At 44.6% G+C, this 19,840-nt stretch overlaps 2 protein-coding genes across 2 annotated transcripts in view; one reads left to right on the forward strand and one right to left on the reverse strand.

Moving 5' to 3' along the window:
- Window positions 1-19,840, forward strand: part of ALDH18A1 (aldehyde dehydrogenase 18 family member A1) — a 948,333-nt gene that overhangs the window by 484,807 nt on the left and 443,686 nt on the right. The gene's annotated exons all lie outside the window — the stretch shown is intronic.
- CPN1 (carboxypeptidase N subunit 1) overlaps window positions 1-19,840 on the reverse strand; it is a 68,492-nt gene that overhangs the window by 9,208 nt on the left and 39,444 nt on the right. Inside the window, exons 4-7 of the mRNA XM_030202937.1 lie at window positions 16,632-16,805; window positions 8,458-8,569; window positions 1,433-1,572; window positions 21-120 (exon numbers count right to left, since the gene is read on the reverse strand). Coding sequence (XP_030058797.1) covers window positions 21-120; window positions 1,433-1,572; window positions 8,458-8,569; window positions 16,632-16,805 — 526 coding nt within the window. The remainder of the gene's footprint in view (window positions 1-20; window positions 121-1,432; window positions 1,573-8,457; window positions 8,570-16,631; window positions 16,806-19,840) is intronic.

Below are 19,840 nucleotides of genomic sequence, written 5' to 3' on the forward strand. Positions count from 1 at the left end.
TCCAGTGGAGTAAAACTCACCAGAAGTGACATCATGGTTGATCCCACTGACTGAGATGACAGCATTTGGTATTCCATTATTGTTCTCATCCAGCACCATTCCTTTGATTCCCTGGTGAACCTAGACGGAGAGAGAGGGTGCAAGAGTAGAACAAACCTCTCTGAGTGATCCTGCAATATCTGGTTTTATCTACTTCTGTTTAAATATTTTCATGGGACATTCATCTGACTATTTACAGTAGATGGTGTGAATTTGTTGGAAGAGGGAGAAGAAGTTGTAATACAGACTGCTGGGTTTGTAAGTTGGCTGGGAGGCAGTGAATGGTGTGGTTATGGCCTTAGGTAGTAGGGTTGTAAGTTTTTTAAATTTTCATTTTTTTTAATTATAAGTGTTATATTATGAGTTCTTAATCTTATCCACTTTGATGCCCAAGGAAGATGTCATGATATCAAATGTTGCAAAATAAATAATTTCCGATCCTTCTGGAACCAAGACGGAAAAAAAATATCTTCCTGCTCTCAGAAACAGCCTAAGCAGGTTACAGCAAATGGTAGTGGCAGGGCTTTTTTTGAGGGGGTACTTGGGGGTACTGAGTACCGGCACCTTTTCCACTGTCTGCTAACCTTGACCCATGGTTCTCGTATTTTAATGAAAGAGCTCAGGTTCTACATACAAATTCTGCCTTGACATAGATTCTATGACTGGTTGCAGGGGTCCTGGCTATTGTGGGATGAGTCCCTCAATGATCACTCCACCCCTGAAGGGTGGCCTGGTATTTGAGTCCCGGCACCTTTTTTGCTAGACAAAATGCACTGGGTAGTGGTGATGATGGTAACCAAAATCTCCAACTTGGCCCTGTAAGGACAGCAGATGAAGCTCTGATAGCTGCAAAACTGCTGTCTCTAGTGATGGAGTACGGACAAGCAGAAAGTTTACAGAAGTGAAACTGCAGTGTGTAATCTAGGGAAAGCATTATGTGCATATTTGACTGTACTTTGCAGTCATTTTTTTTTAAACCAGTGATAAAGCTACTATAGTCTGCAGTCTTTTTGCAGGATTTGTTTATTGGAGCTGTTCTTCATCCTTCTCTTCCCTCCCTCTCCCCCCTCCCCACTACCTTGGAGGAGATGGCGTTATAGGTGAACCCATTCAGTCCTAGCCATGCCACTGAGGCTACCCCATATTTTATTACATCAACTTTCAGAGCTCAACAGTGGGTCCTTCATAGACATTTTTGCACTTTATCAGATGGAGGATTCGTTCTGAAAAACAAGTTCTTGAATTTATGAAGATTTTACAGAGCTTTAAAAGTATGTGCTAGAAAACTCGTATGTCAGGCCACTGAAATGCTTCCAGACAGTGCAAGCATGAATGTGCTGAGTCACATGTGCAGAGTGGTAGGTGGTAAAGAATGCAAGGTTATATTTGTTACCTCTTCTATATATGAGATGAGGGCATCACGGTTCCCATACCACTCCCGTTCCAGGTCCCCTTGGCGAGGAAACTTGTTACAACTCAGTTCCAGAGTTATTTCAAAGCAGTTGGTGTAAAGGTAATTAAAATCTTGCATGCCTGCCATGACAGCAGAATAATTGTCTGATTAGGAGACATTTTATAAATAGCGGCTATTTAAAAATGCAATATTTACATTTGCAATTTCTTTGCAATTCTTAAACTGTGACTAATTAAAGACTCTGAGTCTCATGTTCCAAACAGGAATCTCAGGCTTTAGATTTTTGCACAGAAAACAGCTTTGCACAAAGAAAACTAGAAGGCTGTACTCCAACAAAACTCAATGCAGCTTGTACTTCAGAAGCTAAATTTAAAGCATAACTTATTCTGGCACAAACTGGCTCTGGGTAGTAACTAAAAAAACACATTTAAAAAATGCACCTCATGTTTTTAAAAGATAGAATTGATTCTGTGCTGGTTTTACCCCCCCATTACGTGCACAAGGCTGCTGTTCTGATCTCCCTAAGAAAAATGGAGTACATCTGTATGGGTATTTGGATTAAACCAGGACTGGACCAACTTATTGATAAAAATGATAATGAAGCAACCGTTATAGCTAAAAGACTTCTGGCCCTGTAGGAGTCATGTGCTTTGCAGCTTTCTTTTTGCACTGGCTTGTTTTTATTCCCATTCTTCTGACCTTGAAGAATGACCACTGGAGGGAATGAAGTGAAGACCTTCCAGCACTGCCAGCCAGGCAGATTTGAGATTCTGGGTATCAGTAGCCCAAGCTCAGGATGGATCTTTAGCTGCCATGCAAATTAATTTCCAGGATTATTTGTAAGGGGAAAGTTTGACAAGGCTCTTTAAATTTCCAAACTGGATATTTTAACAATCAAAGCATTCAGGCACACTATTTTCAGGAAGATAAATATGAAAGCCAGTCATTTTGGTGCCTAGTTTTGAGTAGTTGCTTCTTGAATTGCACATATATCTTCTTCTTTTCACTCACTCTTAAAGACAGAACAAGCAGGAAAAACAGAGGGAGCAAGCCACTGGCAATACACTTAATAATTTCCATTGCACACAAATAAAATATACCTTTTATGTAAACTAATAATCCATATTAAACATGATTCTTTCTATTATCCCCTAAAGTAGCAAAGATAGGTGCAACCAAAGATTCACTTATTTCCGCACCCATGGACTATTATGGGATCTGTGAATCCTTAGGCCATAGATTTGTTTCTGTCTTGGAGTTCAGAACTGGCACAAAATTATGTAGTTGAAGGCCTCAGCTAATCAGAGGAACTACCAATTCTCCATAAATCAGGGGCTGACCCAGAGCAAACAGGGGTAGAGAAACTTACTGGTGTAAGGCAGTGGCGTAGCCAGAAGTCAATTTTTGGGTGGGCTAACAGGTTGGATGGGTGGGCACTAGACAATGGTGTGCTGGTAAATGTTTAACAACAGGCTTTCTCCCCAGTCCACCTATGCACCCCCCCCCCCCCCCGTCCACCTGTGTACCTCCCCTCAAAATTGCAGAGCTGGCTATAGCCGGGGAGAGAGCTTTGGGGGGGGGGGGGGGGGAGGCAATGCATTACTCTCTCCAGGAAAAAAAAAAAAATTAAATGATCCAAGGATCCAATCTAATTCATGTTTAATGTGGGATAGAATAAGTAAATAAATATAAACTTTTAATGTTGAGCACCTGATTCTCAACGTGGACATATTCCAAACACTATAATGAAAATAAAATGATTTTTTTCTACCTTTGTTGTCTGGTGACTTTGTTTTTCTGATCATGCTGGCCCAGTATCTGATTCTGCTGCTATCTGTCCTCTTAACTCCGTTTCAAGGGCTTCCTTTCCATTTATGTCTTTACTTTCTGCCTTTCTTCTTCATTTCTTGCTCTATATCCATAAGTAAAAGCTGGGTCCTCCGCAGACTTGACTGTCCAGTGGATCCAGCTTCTGCCTATTTTCTTCATCCATGTGAAGTTTTTCTCCTATCTTCCTTTTTCCTCATCTCATCTCCTTCCTCACTCTTCCATCCCTTTCATCCATGTCCAGCATTTCTTCTCTCTCCCTTCCCTCTCCTCCATCCATGTCCAGCAACCCTCCTCTCCCCTGCCCTTCCCTCCATCCATCCATGTCCAGCAACCCTCCTCTCCCCTGCCCTCCCCTCCATCCACCCATGTCCAGCAACTCTCCTCTCCCTTCCATCCATCCATAGCAATTCTCTTTTCTCCCCTGCCCCCTCTATCCATTCATACCCAGCAATACTCCTCTCTGCCCTGACCCTATCCATCCATACCCAGCAATTCTGTTCTTGCCCCTGCCCCCTCTATCCATCCATTCCCAGTCCCAGCAATTCTCTTTTCCCCCCTGTCTCTTCCCTACAGCTATCAGCGATTCTCCTCTCTCCCCTCCCGGTCCCATCCATGTCCTGAGATTCTCCTTCGCCCCCATCCTTCCCTCCCATTCCATTCCACCTGCCCGCCTCTTCTCCCCCAAAAAATTTACAGTGGAAGCAGGCTGAGCTCCCTTCCTGAATCTGCCTCCCTCTCTCTCATGGCAGCGCTTCCCAGACGCTGCCTACCGCCGCCATGATCGCAGGATCTACCTCCCTCCGTCACGGTCTCAGGACTCAGCTGCAGTGGTAGCGAATCATACACGCTGCCTCCTTCTAACCCGGAAGCGTCTCCTCTGCGCGTCCCGCCCCCATTATCAGAACTTCCTGTTTCTGCAGTGCTGGGGCAGGACATGGCAGAGGAGACGCTTCCGGGTTAGAAGGAGGTAGCGTGTATGATTCGCTACTGCTGCTGCTGAGTGCTGAGCCTGAGACCGTGACGGAGAGAGGTAGATCTTGCACGATCGTGGCAGCGGTAGGCAGCGTCTGGGAAGCGCTGCCGCGAGAGAGAGAGGGAGGCAGATACAGGAACGGAGCTCAGCCTGCTCCCACCGCTCCGCTGCCTCCACTGCTGGGGGGGGCCTGAACCCAAACTGGGTGGGCCTAGGCCCACCCAGGCCCACCCGTGGCTACGCCCCTGGTGTAAGGTAAGACACTGAGTTGCAAAGTTGTGGACGATGGCTCCGTAGAGATTTACAGAGTACCATTGAAATTCTGGTATGCAGTCAGTGGAATAGTCTGTGATGGTTACAGGAGTGTCTTTTCTGTCTACCATGTGAAATTGAATCTGTTATATGGAGCTAAAGACTGAATAATTGTGAGCTGATTATATGGTACCAAAATTTTTGGGGTCCTTTTACTAAGCTGCACTAAGAAAGGGAAATGGGACTTGATACACTGCCTTTCTAAGGTTTTTGCAACCACATTCAAAGCGGTTTACATATATTCAGGTACTTATTTTGTACCAGGGGCAATGGAGGGTTAAGTAACTTGCCCAGAGTCACAAGGAGCTGCAGTGGGAATTGAACTCAGTTCCCAGGATCAAAGTCCACTGCATTAACCACTAGGCTACTCCTCCGCGGGCTTAGCATGTCCTTAGGGGGGGGGTCTTCTTTGTGTGCTAAGCCCATTTCTAGTGCTGCTGTAAATTCAGCCTTTTCTATTATGTACTTTTTGTCCGTGTGCTAAAGGTAGCATTAGCGCACGGCCATTAAAAAAATTTTCCTTGGGAGCACTTACTGCTTCCTATTTAAAAACTGCTAAGAACTCCCACGTTATGGACGCGGTAACCAGTTGGCGCAATGGTAATGTGATTAGTGCATCCACACCCATTCTCCACTCCAACACACCCTAAATAAAACCCCCCAAATAAATACTATGCGGTTAGCATGCACAGATGGCAAAACTAACTCAGGATGCTTTAGTACATCCTGCATTAAGCCACTGTGGTAATGTGACTTCGCAGGCAAGCAGGGAACGCTCATAAACACGGGCAGACAAGGGGTAAAACTAAACAGAATTCTTTATTACTGTCTTCTAATATACAAAAGCCTGCTGTATCACGGCTTAGTTGAACTCTAAGGAGGCAGTCTTACTAGGGCTGGCTTCTGGCTACACCCCAAATACAATGTTACCATTCCAAACAAACCCAATCCAACACAGGCTTGCTTTCAGCCTGGACACACAACATATGAGTCTTCAAGGTAATGGCAGAAACTTCCTACTTTGATTGTCTTTCGCACATAGACTCTGGAGATATAAGTTTGAGGGCCACTCTGCTTCCTTGGGTCTCCCCCAGGTACTATAGCCCAGCCAACTCCTTGGGAAGATTCCTTCTCTCACAGTCTTCCTCCAGGAGACATCTGTATTTGGGGTTTTGCTCCTGTAGACCTCTTGCCTCGAGGCCTACCTGATCCACTCTTTCTCAGGGCATTTAGCCCTCACCATCTCCCGGCCTGAGCCCCACCCCTCTGACTTAGCCTCCGAATAAGGTGGCTTAACAGCAATATCAGTGAGGCTCCCTCACAGCCATGTTTACTGCATTAGGTGGAGTGGAGGAGTGGCCTAATAGTTAGTGTACCACGTTGTAGACTTGGGGATATGGGTTTGATTCCCAGGTTCAATTCCCTCTGCAGCTCTGTGTGACCCTAGGCAAGTCACTTAACCCTCTGTTGCCCCAGGTACAAGAGTAGTACAATGTACTACTTAGATTGTGAGCCCACTAGGGACAGACCCAGTACCTGTAAAATGAAACTGTAAACCACTTAGGTCTAAGCAGTATACAAATACTGAAATGAATGAATTAGGAGCATGTTAGTGTTTAACGCAGCTTAGAAAAAGGGCCCCTTGATAATTTGTTACCATGTATACGTATTTTATACCACATTCATTGTTGGTTTAATCTTGAATTGATAATGGGTATGACTGTTAGGCAGACTGGACGGGGCATTCATGCTGGAAATATTTAGGGAATATGGGGATTTTGTAGGTTTTCAGCTGAACTGAGCCTGCAAACAGGTGGGAAAACGTGGGATATAAATGTAATAAATAAATAAATAAATAAATAAAATAAAGAAATTTAACTAAATCGGAGGGCTTGCCATCATCTGTACGTCTTCGGCAAGCTTGGGGTCCGGATTTTCCACTGCGTTGGACGGACAGATCGTTTAAATGTTTAGGTGTTCATTTAGCAATGGATTCTTCTACATTATATCAGCTAAAAGTAGCTAGCCTTATGGCCATTACTAAGAATAGCTTGGAAAGCTGGAGAGATCGCCCGCTGACTTTGCTAGGCTGAATCAACCTGGTAAAACTGGTGCTTTTTCCTAAATGGTTATACTTATTATAAACGCTGCCCCTGAGTCTTTTGCATAAAGACCTCAATAATTTTAACCACCTTGTTTCACGATTCTGCTGGGCTAACAGAAAACCAAAGAAACGCTTTTCTTTACTTTTGGAAAGTTGGATACAGGGGCTTCCGAATATGAAATTGTATAATCAGATTTGCTTGCTGAGACACTTGGGAGACTGGTTCCGTCATACCGCTACATATATGCCTTTGGACTTTGAGAAGGTATACTTTGCTCCATATAGTTGTTACTCTTTGTTTCATTTTCGTTCGAGCCAGGTGCCTAGAACATTGCGGGGAAGTTGTTGTGCCTAGTGCATGCTGTGTGGAGGGTCCTGGTACATCACTTAGGGTGAGATCCCCAGGTTACAGATCAGCTGCCTATTAGAAGAAACGTGACCTTTGAGCTGGGGTTAGAAAACCAAAATTTTGCTTTATGGGAACAAAAAGGGATACATATGGTGCAACATCTACTCCACGAGGATGGAAGCCTACGAGGAGCTTCAGACTAAGATAGGGACTGCCTGGGGTAACAGATTTGCTTATTGCCAGATTAAGCATTACATTAAATCCTTAGATAACAGGTTGCTAACTAGTAAAATAGGAGAAGAGATACAGGACTTTTACATGCAGTATCTGAAGAGGAACTCACTGTCTCAGGTCTCCATAAAGCCTTTTATCAGAAGGAATCTCCAAAAGATTTAGTGACTTTGAAAACTAGATGGGAGGGGGATGTGGGAACCTCACTAACTGACTGAGACATCTGGGGCAAAATTAGGCATTATTTCAACAATATTTGGGGGGAGAAAATAGAAGGATCAGTGGAGCAATTTCTATTGGACAAGTTGGGGCCCTTCTGTAGCAGAAGTAAAAGCAATATTATATTGTCTTGAAAGCTGTGTCTTGTGGCATGCAAATGCATATTGCAATGTTGGACGAAATCAGAGCATCGGAATACTGGCACTGGAGAAACCACCTACATCAACTGGTGACTTGGGAGGCCAGAGATGCCAGGGGCTCTCCCAAGCGTAAGAAAAATGTTTTTGTTGATTTGGGAGCCTTATATGCAATCACTTCACCTATGGGGTCAGGGTTTAATCCTTAATAATCTGTAGATCCCAGTAGGCTCCCCTTATTATTCGAACCAAGTGGCCTGCATTTTTGGTGAGGGGGGGGAGGGAATAGAGGGGGGGGGGGATGAGAGGATTACTGTTGTTGTATTGTAGGCTCAGAAAGCTATAAGAGTCAGGCCTTCGGAAGCCGCTATGAGATTATGGGGTTATTTGGGGGGGGGGGGGGGAGTAGAAACTTTATATTGACTTTGTTATGTAATATTACAAAAATTGATGATTACTGTGTTGCTCTGTTTAATTGGTTTATTACTTTCAATAAAAATTGTTTAGGAGACATGTAACTTTGTGATTTGGCCTTGTATAATCTGGAACACGTGGGGAACCAACTCTCTCACCCTCCTTTTTATTGAGATCTTGTTGCCATATCTTCCTTTCTGTGAATACTCGCTGTACTGACAGGTAAGAAACGACACCCTAGTTATTCTAAGCGTCTTCTTGTGATATCTTAGGGAAGGGGTCTTGCAGACAAACCCATAGATTCAGGGATTTTTAAAAAAGAGATGTGGGCACAATGTTAAAAAACAGAAACAGACATTAGAAAACCCAATGTGATGAACACTAGTCCATTTACATGGGGAAGTATTATGCATTGTGAAGGTTTCAGAGCCTTACCCTTGGACAGAGAGTACCAGTGTGCCCCATTAGTGATTCCGTCCTCAAAGTAATCACCACAGTTCCAGCCCTGGTGCATCCAGCCGTGGGCATAGGAATATGTTCTGGCCAGCTGAAAAGACATTGTTCTGCTTATTAGAGTTTTATGCATCACAGCATATTGCACTCCTTTCTTCATGTCAAAATCACACAGCAAAGTTTTCAATATTTAGAAATTTAAAGTATTTTGCAAATGTTTTCACACAATTGCAGGGCCACCGAGAGGAGGGGACAGGGGGGACAAAATTCCCCGGGCCTGGGCCTCCGAGGGGGGGCCCGGCGCCACCGCCGCAGTCCGGCCCGCCCGCCCTCCGTCACTCCCTGGCATTGAATTTAAGCGCCTCACCTTCGAAAGCGCAGCAAGCAGCGGCAGACCACTCCTTCCTTCCGTGTCCCGCCTTCACCTGATGTAACTTCCGCGAGGGCGGGACACAGGAGGAGGAGTGGTCTGTCGTTGCTTGCTGCGCTTTCGAAGGTGAGGCACTTAAGGTCAGTGCAGAGGGCCCGGGGGTGGAGGGGGGCCCAGTGACCTCGGGTGGGGGGCGGCCTTGTCCCGGGCCTGGCCCAGTCTCTCGGCGGCCCTGCACCCTTGTACATTTTTCACATTCTGCAGTCTAAATTATACAGTTCAGAATGCATTTGCTTTACTGATCTACACTAAAAATAAGTGTGTGCTAAACACTACAGATGCCCATATATTCCTATGGGCGTCTCTAGCATTTAGCGCTTGCTAGTCATTAGCATGTGCTAAAAATGCTACTCTGGCTTAGTAAAAGACCCCCTCAATGAGGAGCCAAGGCAGAGGAGATAATAAGGGATCCTCAAAGAAGAAGGAAGCAGAATACAGGAAGGAAGTGACATCATTGGTGGTGAATGACAGCTTAATTGTTCAGCTCCGTCGGGGCTGGGGTTGAAAAGAAGACAATCTCCATCTCTACTTTAATTTTACTATCACTGAACCCTGACCTTTGAAGATCCAGCATGTCAGCCACGAATTGGTTGGAGAAATACCAGTTTGCTCTGTCACAGGGAACTCAGGCACGATGTATGCAGTCAGGCAAAGCAGGCGCAGACTATCCAAGATAGCACCAACGCATATGGACTTTGATGAAGAGGACTCCGCGGTTAGTGGAGCCAGTGATGGGGAGGTGACATGGTGCAATTTATCGCACTGGTTCCGTGCACTGCAGGGTAAGATGCAGGTAGTCCATGCCAATGTTCAATCTGCACTGGCTGAGATGAGGTGATATTAAGGACATTAGCATCCTTTTGGAGCAGACCGAGGAATGAATAGAAACTCTGCAGCTTGAGCTTTGCGCTGTGCAATCTGTACAGGCACAGAGGCAAAAGATCCTGCAGCTCATGAAGAACACGGAGAATCGGTCCAGAAGATGTAACTTGCGTTTCAAGGGAATCCCAGAGGAAGATAAATACTTACCCCCCAATATTCAGCTGGCGGCGGTCAGCGTTTTCAAAAAAATGCTGATCATTGCCAGCTAAATTATCCCCCAATATTCAGTGCCAGGCCATGTTCAGGCACCAGTACTGAATATTGGGGATAATGTTGGGCAGGCAGGCTGTTGGAGCTTATGCGGGCCCACCCAATATTCAGCTGATCCCACATAAGAAAGTTATGCGGGCCCCAGCTGAATATTGAGCCGGGACCCGCATTAAAAATAAAATGATTCCTCTCCCCCAGTCAGGAGCCCCATCCCACCCCCACCTCCCCCGGGTCCTACCTAACCTCATGGTGATCCAGCAGAACGTTGAGGGCAGGTACGAGGGATCATGCAATAGATTAATATTTGAATGACATTACCTTACCGACTCTCTCTCTGAAGGGTAAGAATTGATTGGATGCCCCTATCTCGCCCCTGGAAATGCAGTGGGATGTTAAGCAGCTTCCAAGTGTGAAGGCACCTTGGTTGGATGGGTTCTCCGCTAAACTTTATAAGGTCTTTGGGGGTGCTCTGTACCTATTGTTATGTTGGGTGTGTAATGGTTTTCTTGAGGACAATTCGATGCCACCTAGTATGATGGAGATGGGGATTTCTGTGTTGCTAAAACCTGATAGGGGCCCTGTGTTTTGTGGTTCCTATCACCCTATTTTTCTTCTAAACATTGATGTTAAGTTGATAGCCAAAATCTTGGCCCAACATCTCTCTTTGGTTTTGTCCAAGTTAATTCATACTGATCAGTCAGGTTTTGTTCCCAAGCAGCAAGTGGCCGATAATATTAGATGCATGCTCAATGTTTTGTGGGGGATCCAGCGGGCTCTGTCTCCCTTAGTTTTGTTAGCGATAGATGCAGAAAAGGTGTTTGACAGAGTTCGCTGAGCCTTTTTGTGGAGGGTATTGCAGAATGTAGGGTTGGGGGCCCACTTTTGTACTGCGTCCACAAGCTGTACGAGTCCCTGCGAGCTCAGATAAAGATCGATAGGTAGTATACTGTTTTCTATCTGATGTGGGACTTGCCAGGGGTGTCCTTTATCCTCTTTGCTTTTTGCTCTTTCCATAGAGCCTTTAGCTCAACAGGTCAGAGATAATGGGGATATAAGAGGGTACCAGTTGGGGACTGGACATCATAAAATTGCTTTATTTGCTGATGATGTTGTTTTATGTTTCAGCTCCTCATTTGACGCTGCCAGTCCTTTTGAAGGAGTTCAAGAAATATGGGTTGGTTTCAGGAATTAAAGTTAATTACGGAATTGAATAAGTCGGAATTGATGGGGATGGGTCTAGATGCGGGAGTGGAAGAGCAGTTGCATCAGTCCTTCCCCTTTCGTTGAGCTTGGGAGGGGGTTCAATATTTGGGGATCCACATACCAAAGGATCTGGCCTCATTATATAATCAGAATCATTATTAAATTTGGGGGTTTTGCCAGGTTCTTGGGGCCTGGATTGGCCGCTGTCGGAGACAGAGTGCTGGGCTTGATGGACCTTTGGTCTTTTCACAGCGTGGCAGTGCTTATGTACATGTAGAATTATGAGGTTATTATAGCCCAGGTCAGGAGGGACCTGGGTAATCAGAAAGGATTGTGGTTATCCTGGTGAGGGCATATTGCTGTGTAGAAAATGAACATTTTATCTCAGTTACTGTTTTTATTTCTAACACTCCCTTTAGAGGTGCCTGGGTCAGAGTTAGGCTCTCTACAGCGTGATATCTTGGGATTTATTCAGGGAGATAAGCATCCTTGCTTACCTAAACAGCTTTTGTGGCAGCGCGTAGAGCTGGGTGACTGTTCTGAATTTGGTCTATTATTATTGGGCAGCCCAATTACAGTAGGTGCTGGAACGGGATATTAGTCCCCATAAGGCAGGGGTCCTCTTGGAACATGCTCATTTTTCTATGCTTCTTTTGCAGCACTTACTTTGGATCACTAATGGGAGACAATTACTGAGGAGTCACATTAGTAATCCTTATACGAAGCCTTGGTTTAAGATTCAGAAACTTTATGGCTGCGGGTTTGGACTTTTCTCCTTAGCACCCATTCAATATGAGCCTTTATTTATGGCAGGAAGGGAGTGAGGAATTTTTGCTCGATGGGAGCAGGCAAATTTGAGTTACTTTCGCCAACTGTTAGACTTGGGGGAGATCCAGCCTCAGGATCTTTTTTCTTATTTACAAGTGAAACTTGGTACCATTTCTCAGCGTTGGTTGCATGCAGATCCTGAGGATGTGGAGCACTGGGAGAATCTACGAGTGGTGTTGGGTAAATTGAAAGGACCTATATCGGCCCTTTATAGATTTTTGGTTGGGAAGACATATAAATTTAAGATGGACTGGGAAAGGGATCTGGGTGAAGAGCTTCCTCCTAGTGCCTGGAAGAGGGTGTTTCATGAAGTAAAGAAAGCTTTCCTATGTGTGCTGATTAAGGAAAATGCTTACAAGGTGGTATACAGGTAGTATTAAGAGGACAACACTTTACAAAACCAGAACACTGCATCAATAATTTTATGGTGAGATACTAAAAGGAAACTTTTAAGACAATCCAGGAATGTAAGACTTTTGAAGTCAAAATGATTAAATATTTTGACACCCATCAGACAGGACTTAACAAAGATCTGGGTTTTCTACCCCATTATAAACCATCAAATTCTACTGCTTTTTCATCCTCTTATCTACCATCCATCTCTCCCTGTCTCTCATCCACCCAGCTCTCCCTGTTTTCTCACCTAACCCACCCCACCCTCTTCCTGTGAGACTATCATTGAAATACCTTTGTGTTTCACTTAAATTTATTTATTTATTTGTTGTATTTGTATCCCACATTTTCCCACGTTTTTGCAGGCTCAGTGTGGCTTACATATTGCCGTTACGGCGTTAGATGATACCGGTCTGAACAAATACATGGTACGAATGAATACAAGGTGATGTTGTGGTAGATAAGGTACATGTAAGGTAGGTGTAGTTGGGGGGACTTAGAGAGCGGGGGGAAGAGTCAGGTTTCATGGTAGAGGGAGGGATATTGTATAGGATGACTCCGGAGAGGGAGGGGGTAGGTTCCAGGAAGCAACTGGTGGTACCCTGGGCTTTCATACGGCTACTGGTATGTCTGGCCCATGATCACCCCCTCGGAGGGCCTCCCAGACCCAAATTTTGTACCGGTTCTATATACTGATGTTTGCCAATATTTGCTTATTTCTGATCTGAAGAAGAAGGGTCCGAAAGCTAATGAAAAAATGTATTGTTAGTCCAATAAGAAATGTATCATCTTATTTTCTTTTCTATGTTTTGTTTTATTGTTATTTATTACCTTTAAAAGTGAATTAACACAGCTACCACATCACTTTACTCATAGACTTTAGGGAAATTCAATTTATTTCATTTCCAGGGTTCTAGTGGTAGGAGAAACGTTGTACACTTACACTGATATTTCCTGAAATGATACAAGAAAAGGGACTATCTTGACAAGGATTTGAAAAGTGTCTTGAAGTTAAAAATTGTAGCACAGATTTCAACTGGTACTGTGTCATGTTGGACATCCATTACCGGTTATATATCTATTTACCTCTGGAGGGAGCTCAAGAATGAATATGAGACCTCTGAAACTGAGTTCATGGTAATGCTAGGAGATGTAGTCCTAGAGAGCTCTGAACTGACAGAAAATGAGCTCATTTTGAAGATGAACAGTCTGGGATATGAAGAGAGACAGCAGTTAGGATTCAGTTAGAGATAGCTAAGCACCTAGAATAGAATATATTTGAAAAGCTGCTGAAAAGCCCAAGTTGTTTGTAGAGATGGAGGATGAGCAGCAGGAGGATCACAGAGGTGGGATGCTTGGCTTAGTTCTCAGACCCTTGATGGAAATAATGCTGTTACAGATTTTATTAAGGAACTGCCAGTTTTCTGGGAAGCTGACACAAGGACAATGTGTTTGCTGTGAAAGGTCTTGAATAGAAGCCATAGAAAATTATTTGCCTTGTAGATTATGGGAACATAGTATATGTTGGAACAACTTATAACAATATTAAAAATCTGCGAACACTTCAGAATGCAGCTCTCAGGGTACTTGGGAATACCTGCAAATATCATTGATTACTGATTCAATTTTGGATTACATTTAAAATTCTTATTAGTGCACATAAAGCCTATTATAAGCAGTTATCATCAAATCTAAGTAATCTAGCCATCCTATATACTCCCATGAAGACTCTTAAATCTTTGCAGCATCATAGAATGGTTCTGCCATACATTTCTAGGACCTGCTAGAAATCTACCTGCTCATACACATTTTTTTTGGCTAGCCCCTATCCTTTGGAATAATATTCCAAAAGTAATTTAAAGAAATTCAAAGTCCTGTTAAAAACTCAATTTTTTTTATACTAGCTTTTGACAGTCAACAAGTAAAGGAAAGAAAAAAAAAGATTTATGGGCCCTTATACTAAAGGGTTGGTGCACAGCAACAGGCTTGCCATGCGCCAATCCAGAACTACCGCCGGGCTACCACAGGAGCCCGGCAGTAGTCCCCACCCCCAGCATGCGCCATTTCTAGCGCTACAAAAATATTTTCTATTCTTGTAGCACCAGTGCTTATCCGGCAGTAATCGGACAGCGACGTGTGCTGCCCAGTTACTGCTAGGTTACCGCAGGAGCCCTTATCACCACTTCAATGGGTGGTAGTAAGTGCTTCCCCCCCCCAAAAAAAAAATGGCTGCACATGAAGTGGTTCACTTATCCCACGGACATTTCTTTTCAAGAAAAAAAAGACAAGTCTTTTACCTGCTGCAGTAAAAGAGGGCCTCAATGCACATCTGAAACATGCGCCGATGCTAGAGCAGGCCCCCTTTTACCACAGCTTAGTAAAAGGACCCCTTCATGACTGAAACAGAAGAATACAATGTAATTGTGACCTTTTTTTTTTTGTTCTGTTTTTTTTTGAATGGATGAGTTAGGTTTGTCTTTTATCATTTATGCAGTTCTTTTCTATAAATGATTCATTCTTACTGTAAACCGCCTTGATCCGATAAGGCCAGGAGGTATATCAAATTTTAATAAACTATAGATTAAAATACTTTGGCAAGTGGTCTGTGCTGAGTGAAAGACCTACCCTCATTGCTGTTAATACACCCTGGATTAAAGTTGTGCTAGTGGGCTTGTACGTTGGCTGGGAATGTTACTGAGCAGGGATCCAGGAAGTACCTCCTGATAGATTATTATTGAGAGACTGATATGTAGTGAAAAACAAAACAAGAGGAAGAGACATGGCACATTAAAGCCCATAGACTGTATCTCTACCATGGAGGGTCAGACCTGCAGTGATGAGGAATTTTATTGCTTGGATGTTGTGCAAGGGAGAGGAAGCACTGTTTGTTAATTGTGTAAGCTGTTAATCAAAAGTCCATGACAAAGCATCCACCTAAAGAATAAAACATGTAAATAGTACACCAGTGCTCTGCCTCAGCCATGAAAAAGGGAAGATATTGGTGGGTTCCTAGCCTGTGAAATAGTTTATTGAACACAATTTCTTCAGTTCTGAGGTACTCAGATGAGTTTATATTTTTATGAGAAATGATTACTGATAAATCAATGGCACCTTTTTGTCTTAACTCATAGTGCTAATCTGTATTTTCATTCTATACAATTTTGTCATAATTTGGCCTTTCTCCTATATTTAATAAACAAATCCATATTCCCAACATGGAGCCATGTTTCACTGATCAGCTTCTTCAGGGACTTGACATGGATCCATGTTTTGTTGATAAACTTCTTCAAGGGACAGACATAGAGCCATGTTTCACTGATAAGCTTCTTCAAGGGATAGACATGGATCCATGTTTCATTGATAAGCTTCTTCAAGGGGTAGACATGGATCCATGTTTCTATGATAAGCTTCTTCAAGGGATAGACATGGATCCATGTTTCATTGATAAGCTTCTTTAGGAGACAGACATAGAGGGGCATAATCGAACGGCGCCGGCCATATAGATGGCCGGCCATCTTCGGGGTCGGCTTCGCAAAGGGGCAGTGCCAACCGTATTATCGAAAAAGATGGCCGGCCATCTTTTCTTTCGATAATACGGTTGGGGCCGGCTAAATCTCAACATTTAGGTCAAATGTTGAGATCGCCTGGTTTACAGATGGCCGGCTTCAAAAAAAGTGGAAAAAAATAGGGCCAGCTTTTTCAGTAGTACTAGTGGGATTTGAACTGGCCATCTCTGGATTACAAGACCCGGTGCTCTAACCACTTGGCCACAGCTCCACTTACTTGGATGTCCCTCCCTTTTAATTATGACCCTTCAGGTCTCTCTCAGCCAATCACAGACAGCTAAATGCACTGCGATTGGCTGAGAAAGAGACCCCTGTCTGTGATTGGCTGAGAGAGACCTGAAGGGGCATAATCAAAAGGGAGGGACATCTAAGTAAGTGGAGCTGTGGCCAAGAGGTTAGAGCACCGGGTCTTGTAGTATTTTTTGGTTGGTTATATGATTGTTTATATCTGAACCAAAAGAAATTTTGTAGATGAATTTGGGTTCAGGTATTATTGTTGGTGTACTCCTGATTTACTTTAGCTTATTTTGTGGAACATTGATCTAGACCACAGTCCATTAGCTTCTATTAAATACAGTTCAGAGATGTGTTCTGAAGAAAGCAGTCTGCTATGCTCATTTAATATAGAAACAGAGAAAATGTACCTTTCTGAACAGTGTATCATCTGGTGTGGCACTGTAGGAAGCGTAACGGGCACTTCTCACTCGAGATTTATCATATGGATAATTTGCTACCACAGCTCCCCCATGCAGGTTTGCAGAGAGAACAAAATTGTAACTGGTCATCCACCGAATTGTAGCCAGCGTTTCAGCTTCTACCTGTGAGGAGGCAATCACGGAGCAGATGTTTTAGAGCAGAAACTCAGTGGTATATCTGGACCAGGGCCCATGACTTCAAGATCACTAAGGTCCATGCTGCCAGTACAGGTGTAACCCTTATTATCATTTACTACTACTAATTATTTCTATAGCAGTACCAGATGTGCTGTACACTAAGGGCCCCTTTTACCAAGCTGCAGCAAAAGGGGGCCGGTGCTTGCGTTGGTGTGTGTTTTACATGCACTCCGAGGCCCCCTTTTACCACAGCTGGAAAAAGGGAAGTCTCGCTTTCCTACAGGAAATGGCTGGGTGGCAAGTAAAGCACTTGACACACAGCCATTTTGGGAGGGAGCCCAGGGGTGTGCTGGTAAATTTTTAACAACGGGCTCTCTCTCCGGGCATAGCCGGCCCTGAAATTTGGGGGGGGGGGAATACATGTTTCTCTCTCCCCTCCCTTGTGCAGGCACGCTAGGCATACCTTTGCCGAGCCCCACCAGCCAATAAATGGACTGCCACCATTCTCTGCTGCTTGTTTCTGACTCTGAGCAGCATGATGGAACCTTCTTGCGCTTGCATGAAAAGTCCCAGCCCAATGCTCAGAGTCAGAAACAAGGAGCAGGGAGCAGCAGCAGTCTATTTACTTGGCTGGTGGGGCCAGCATCACTGCCAGCAAAGTAAAAGAGAATTCAGGAGGGGGCCCAAGCCCACATTTTGGGAGTCAATTGTTAAAGTAGCCATGGGGAGGCCTACTTAAACCCACGTTAACCCAGAGGTATCCAGGCAGTGTGCAGCACTGCCTGATTACTGCTGGGTACACTCCAGCATTACAAATATAAATACATTTTTGTAGTGCCAGAAATGACAGCACGCTAGGGGTGGGAAGTACCGCCGGGCTGCTGTGGTAGCCCAGCAGTTCCTGTATAGCGAGCGGTGAGCCTGTGTTGGGCTTACCGCCACTTAGTAAAAGGATCCCTGAACACACATGAGACAGTCCCTTCTTGACAGAGCTTACAATCTATTCAAGACAAACAGGACAAATAAGAGATTAGGAAGTTAGTTATTGTGGGAATGATTAAAATAGCCATGGATACTGAACAGGTGAATAGTGGGATAGGGGTTAAAAATGACCTCAAAAAGGTAGGCTTTTAGTCTACAGTGATGTGAAAATGTCCCCCTCCTGATTGCCCTTATTATTGCATATATGTCACATTAAATGGCTTCTGACCTTTAAATAACATGTGATAGACAAAGGGAACCTGAGTAAACCTATAGCACAGATTTTAAATTATTAATGTCATTTATTTAAAGAACAAAGTTATCTAACACCCATATTGCCTAAGTGAAAAGGTAACTGACTAACTAACTAACTAACATTTCTAAAGCGCTACTAGGGTTACGCAGCGCTGTACAATTTAAACATAGAAGGACAGTCCCTGCTCAAAGAGCTTACAATCTAAAAGACAAGAGAACAATCTAAAGACAAGTGAACAATCTAGAGGACGAGTGAACACTTAATCTGATAGGGTGGATAGATTGGGGCATTTTATATTTCTCGAGCGGTTAGGCGCCGAAGGCAGCATTGAAGAGGTGAGTTTTAAGCAGAGATTTGAAGATGGGTAGGGAGGGGGCATGGCGTATGGGTAAAGGAAGATTGTTCCAGGCATAGGGTGAGGCAAGGCAGAATGAGCGGAGCCTGGAGTTGGCAGTGGTGGAGAAGGGTACTGAGAGAAGGGCTTTGTCCTGTGAGCGGAGGTTGCGGGCGGGAACATAGGGGGAGATGAGGGTGGAGAGGTAGTAAGGAGCCGCAGACTGAGTGCATTTGTAGGTAAGGAGGAGGAGCTTGAATTGTATGCGATATCTGATCGGAAGCCAATGAAGTGATTTGAGGAGAGGGGTGATATGAGTATATCGGTTTTGGCGGAATATAAGACGTGCAGCAGCGTTCTGAACGGATTAAAGGGGGGATAGATGGCCGAGTGGGAGGCCGGTGAGCAGTAAGTTGCAGTAATCAAGGCGAGAGGTAATGAGAGCGTGGACGAGAGTTCTGGTGGTATGCTCAGAGAGGAAAGGGCGAATTTTGCTGATGTTGAAGAGGAAGAAGCGACAGGTCTTGGCAGTCTGTTGGATATGCGCAGAGAAGGAGAGGGAGGAGTCGAAGATGACTCCGAGGTTGCGGGCAGATGGGACGGGGAGGATGAGGGTGTTATCAACAGAGATAGAGAGTGGAGGAAGAGGAGAAGTGGGTTTAGGAGGAAAGACGAGGAGCTCGGTCTTGGACATCTTCAGCTTCAGGTGGCGGTTGGACATCCATGCCGCAATGTCGGATAAACAGGCCGATACCTTGGCCTGGGTCTCCGCGTTGATGTCAGGTGTGGAGAGGTATAGCTGGGTGTCATCAGCATAAAGATGATACTGAAAACCATGAGACGAGATCAGCGAGCCCAGGGAAGAGGTGTAGATTGAGAAGAGAAGGGGTCCAAGGACAGATCCCTGGGGAACTCCAACAGATAGTGGGATGGGAGTGGAGGAAGATCCATGGGAGTGTACCCTGAAGGTGCGGTGGGAGAGATAAGAGGAGAACCAGGAGAGGACAGGGCCTTGGAACCCAAAAGAGGACAGCGTGGCAAAAAGTAAATCATGATTGACAGTGTCAAACGCGGCGGAAAGATCGAGGAGGATGAGGATGGAGTAGTGACCTCTGGATTTGGCCAGGAGCAGGTCATTGCAAACTTTAGAGAGTGCCGTTTCAGTCGAGTGCAGAGGGCGAAAACCGGATTGAAGTGGATCGAGGATGGCATGAGAGGAGAGAAAATCAAGGCAGCGGCTATGAACGGCACGCTCAAGTATTTTGGAAAGGAAGGGTAAAAGAGAGATGGGGCGGTAGTTGGAGGGGCAGGTAGGGTCAAGTGAAGGTTTTTTGAGGAGAGGTGTGACAACGGCGTGCTTGAAGGTGTCAGGGACAGTTGCAGTGGAGAGAGAGAGGTTGAGGATGCGACAGATGGCGGGGGTGACAGTATGGGAGATGGTGTTGAGTA

This window comes from Microcaecilia unicolor, chromosome 5 (assembly GCF_901765095.1).
Source record: "Microcaecilia unicolor chromosome 5, aMicUni1.1, whole genome shotgun sequence".
In the NCBI taxonomy this organism is placed as follows: Eukaryota; Metazoa; Chordata; class Amphibia; order Gymnophiona; family Siphonopidae; genus Microcaecilia; species Microcaecilia unicolor.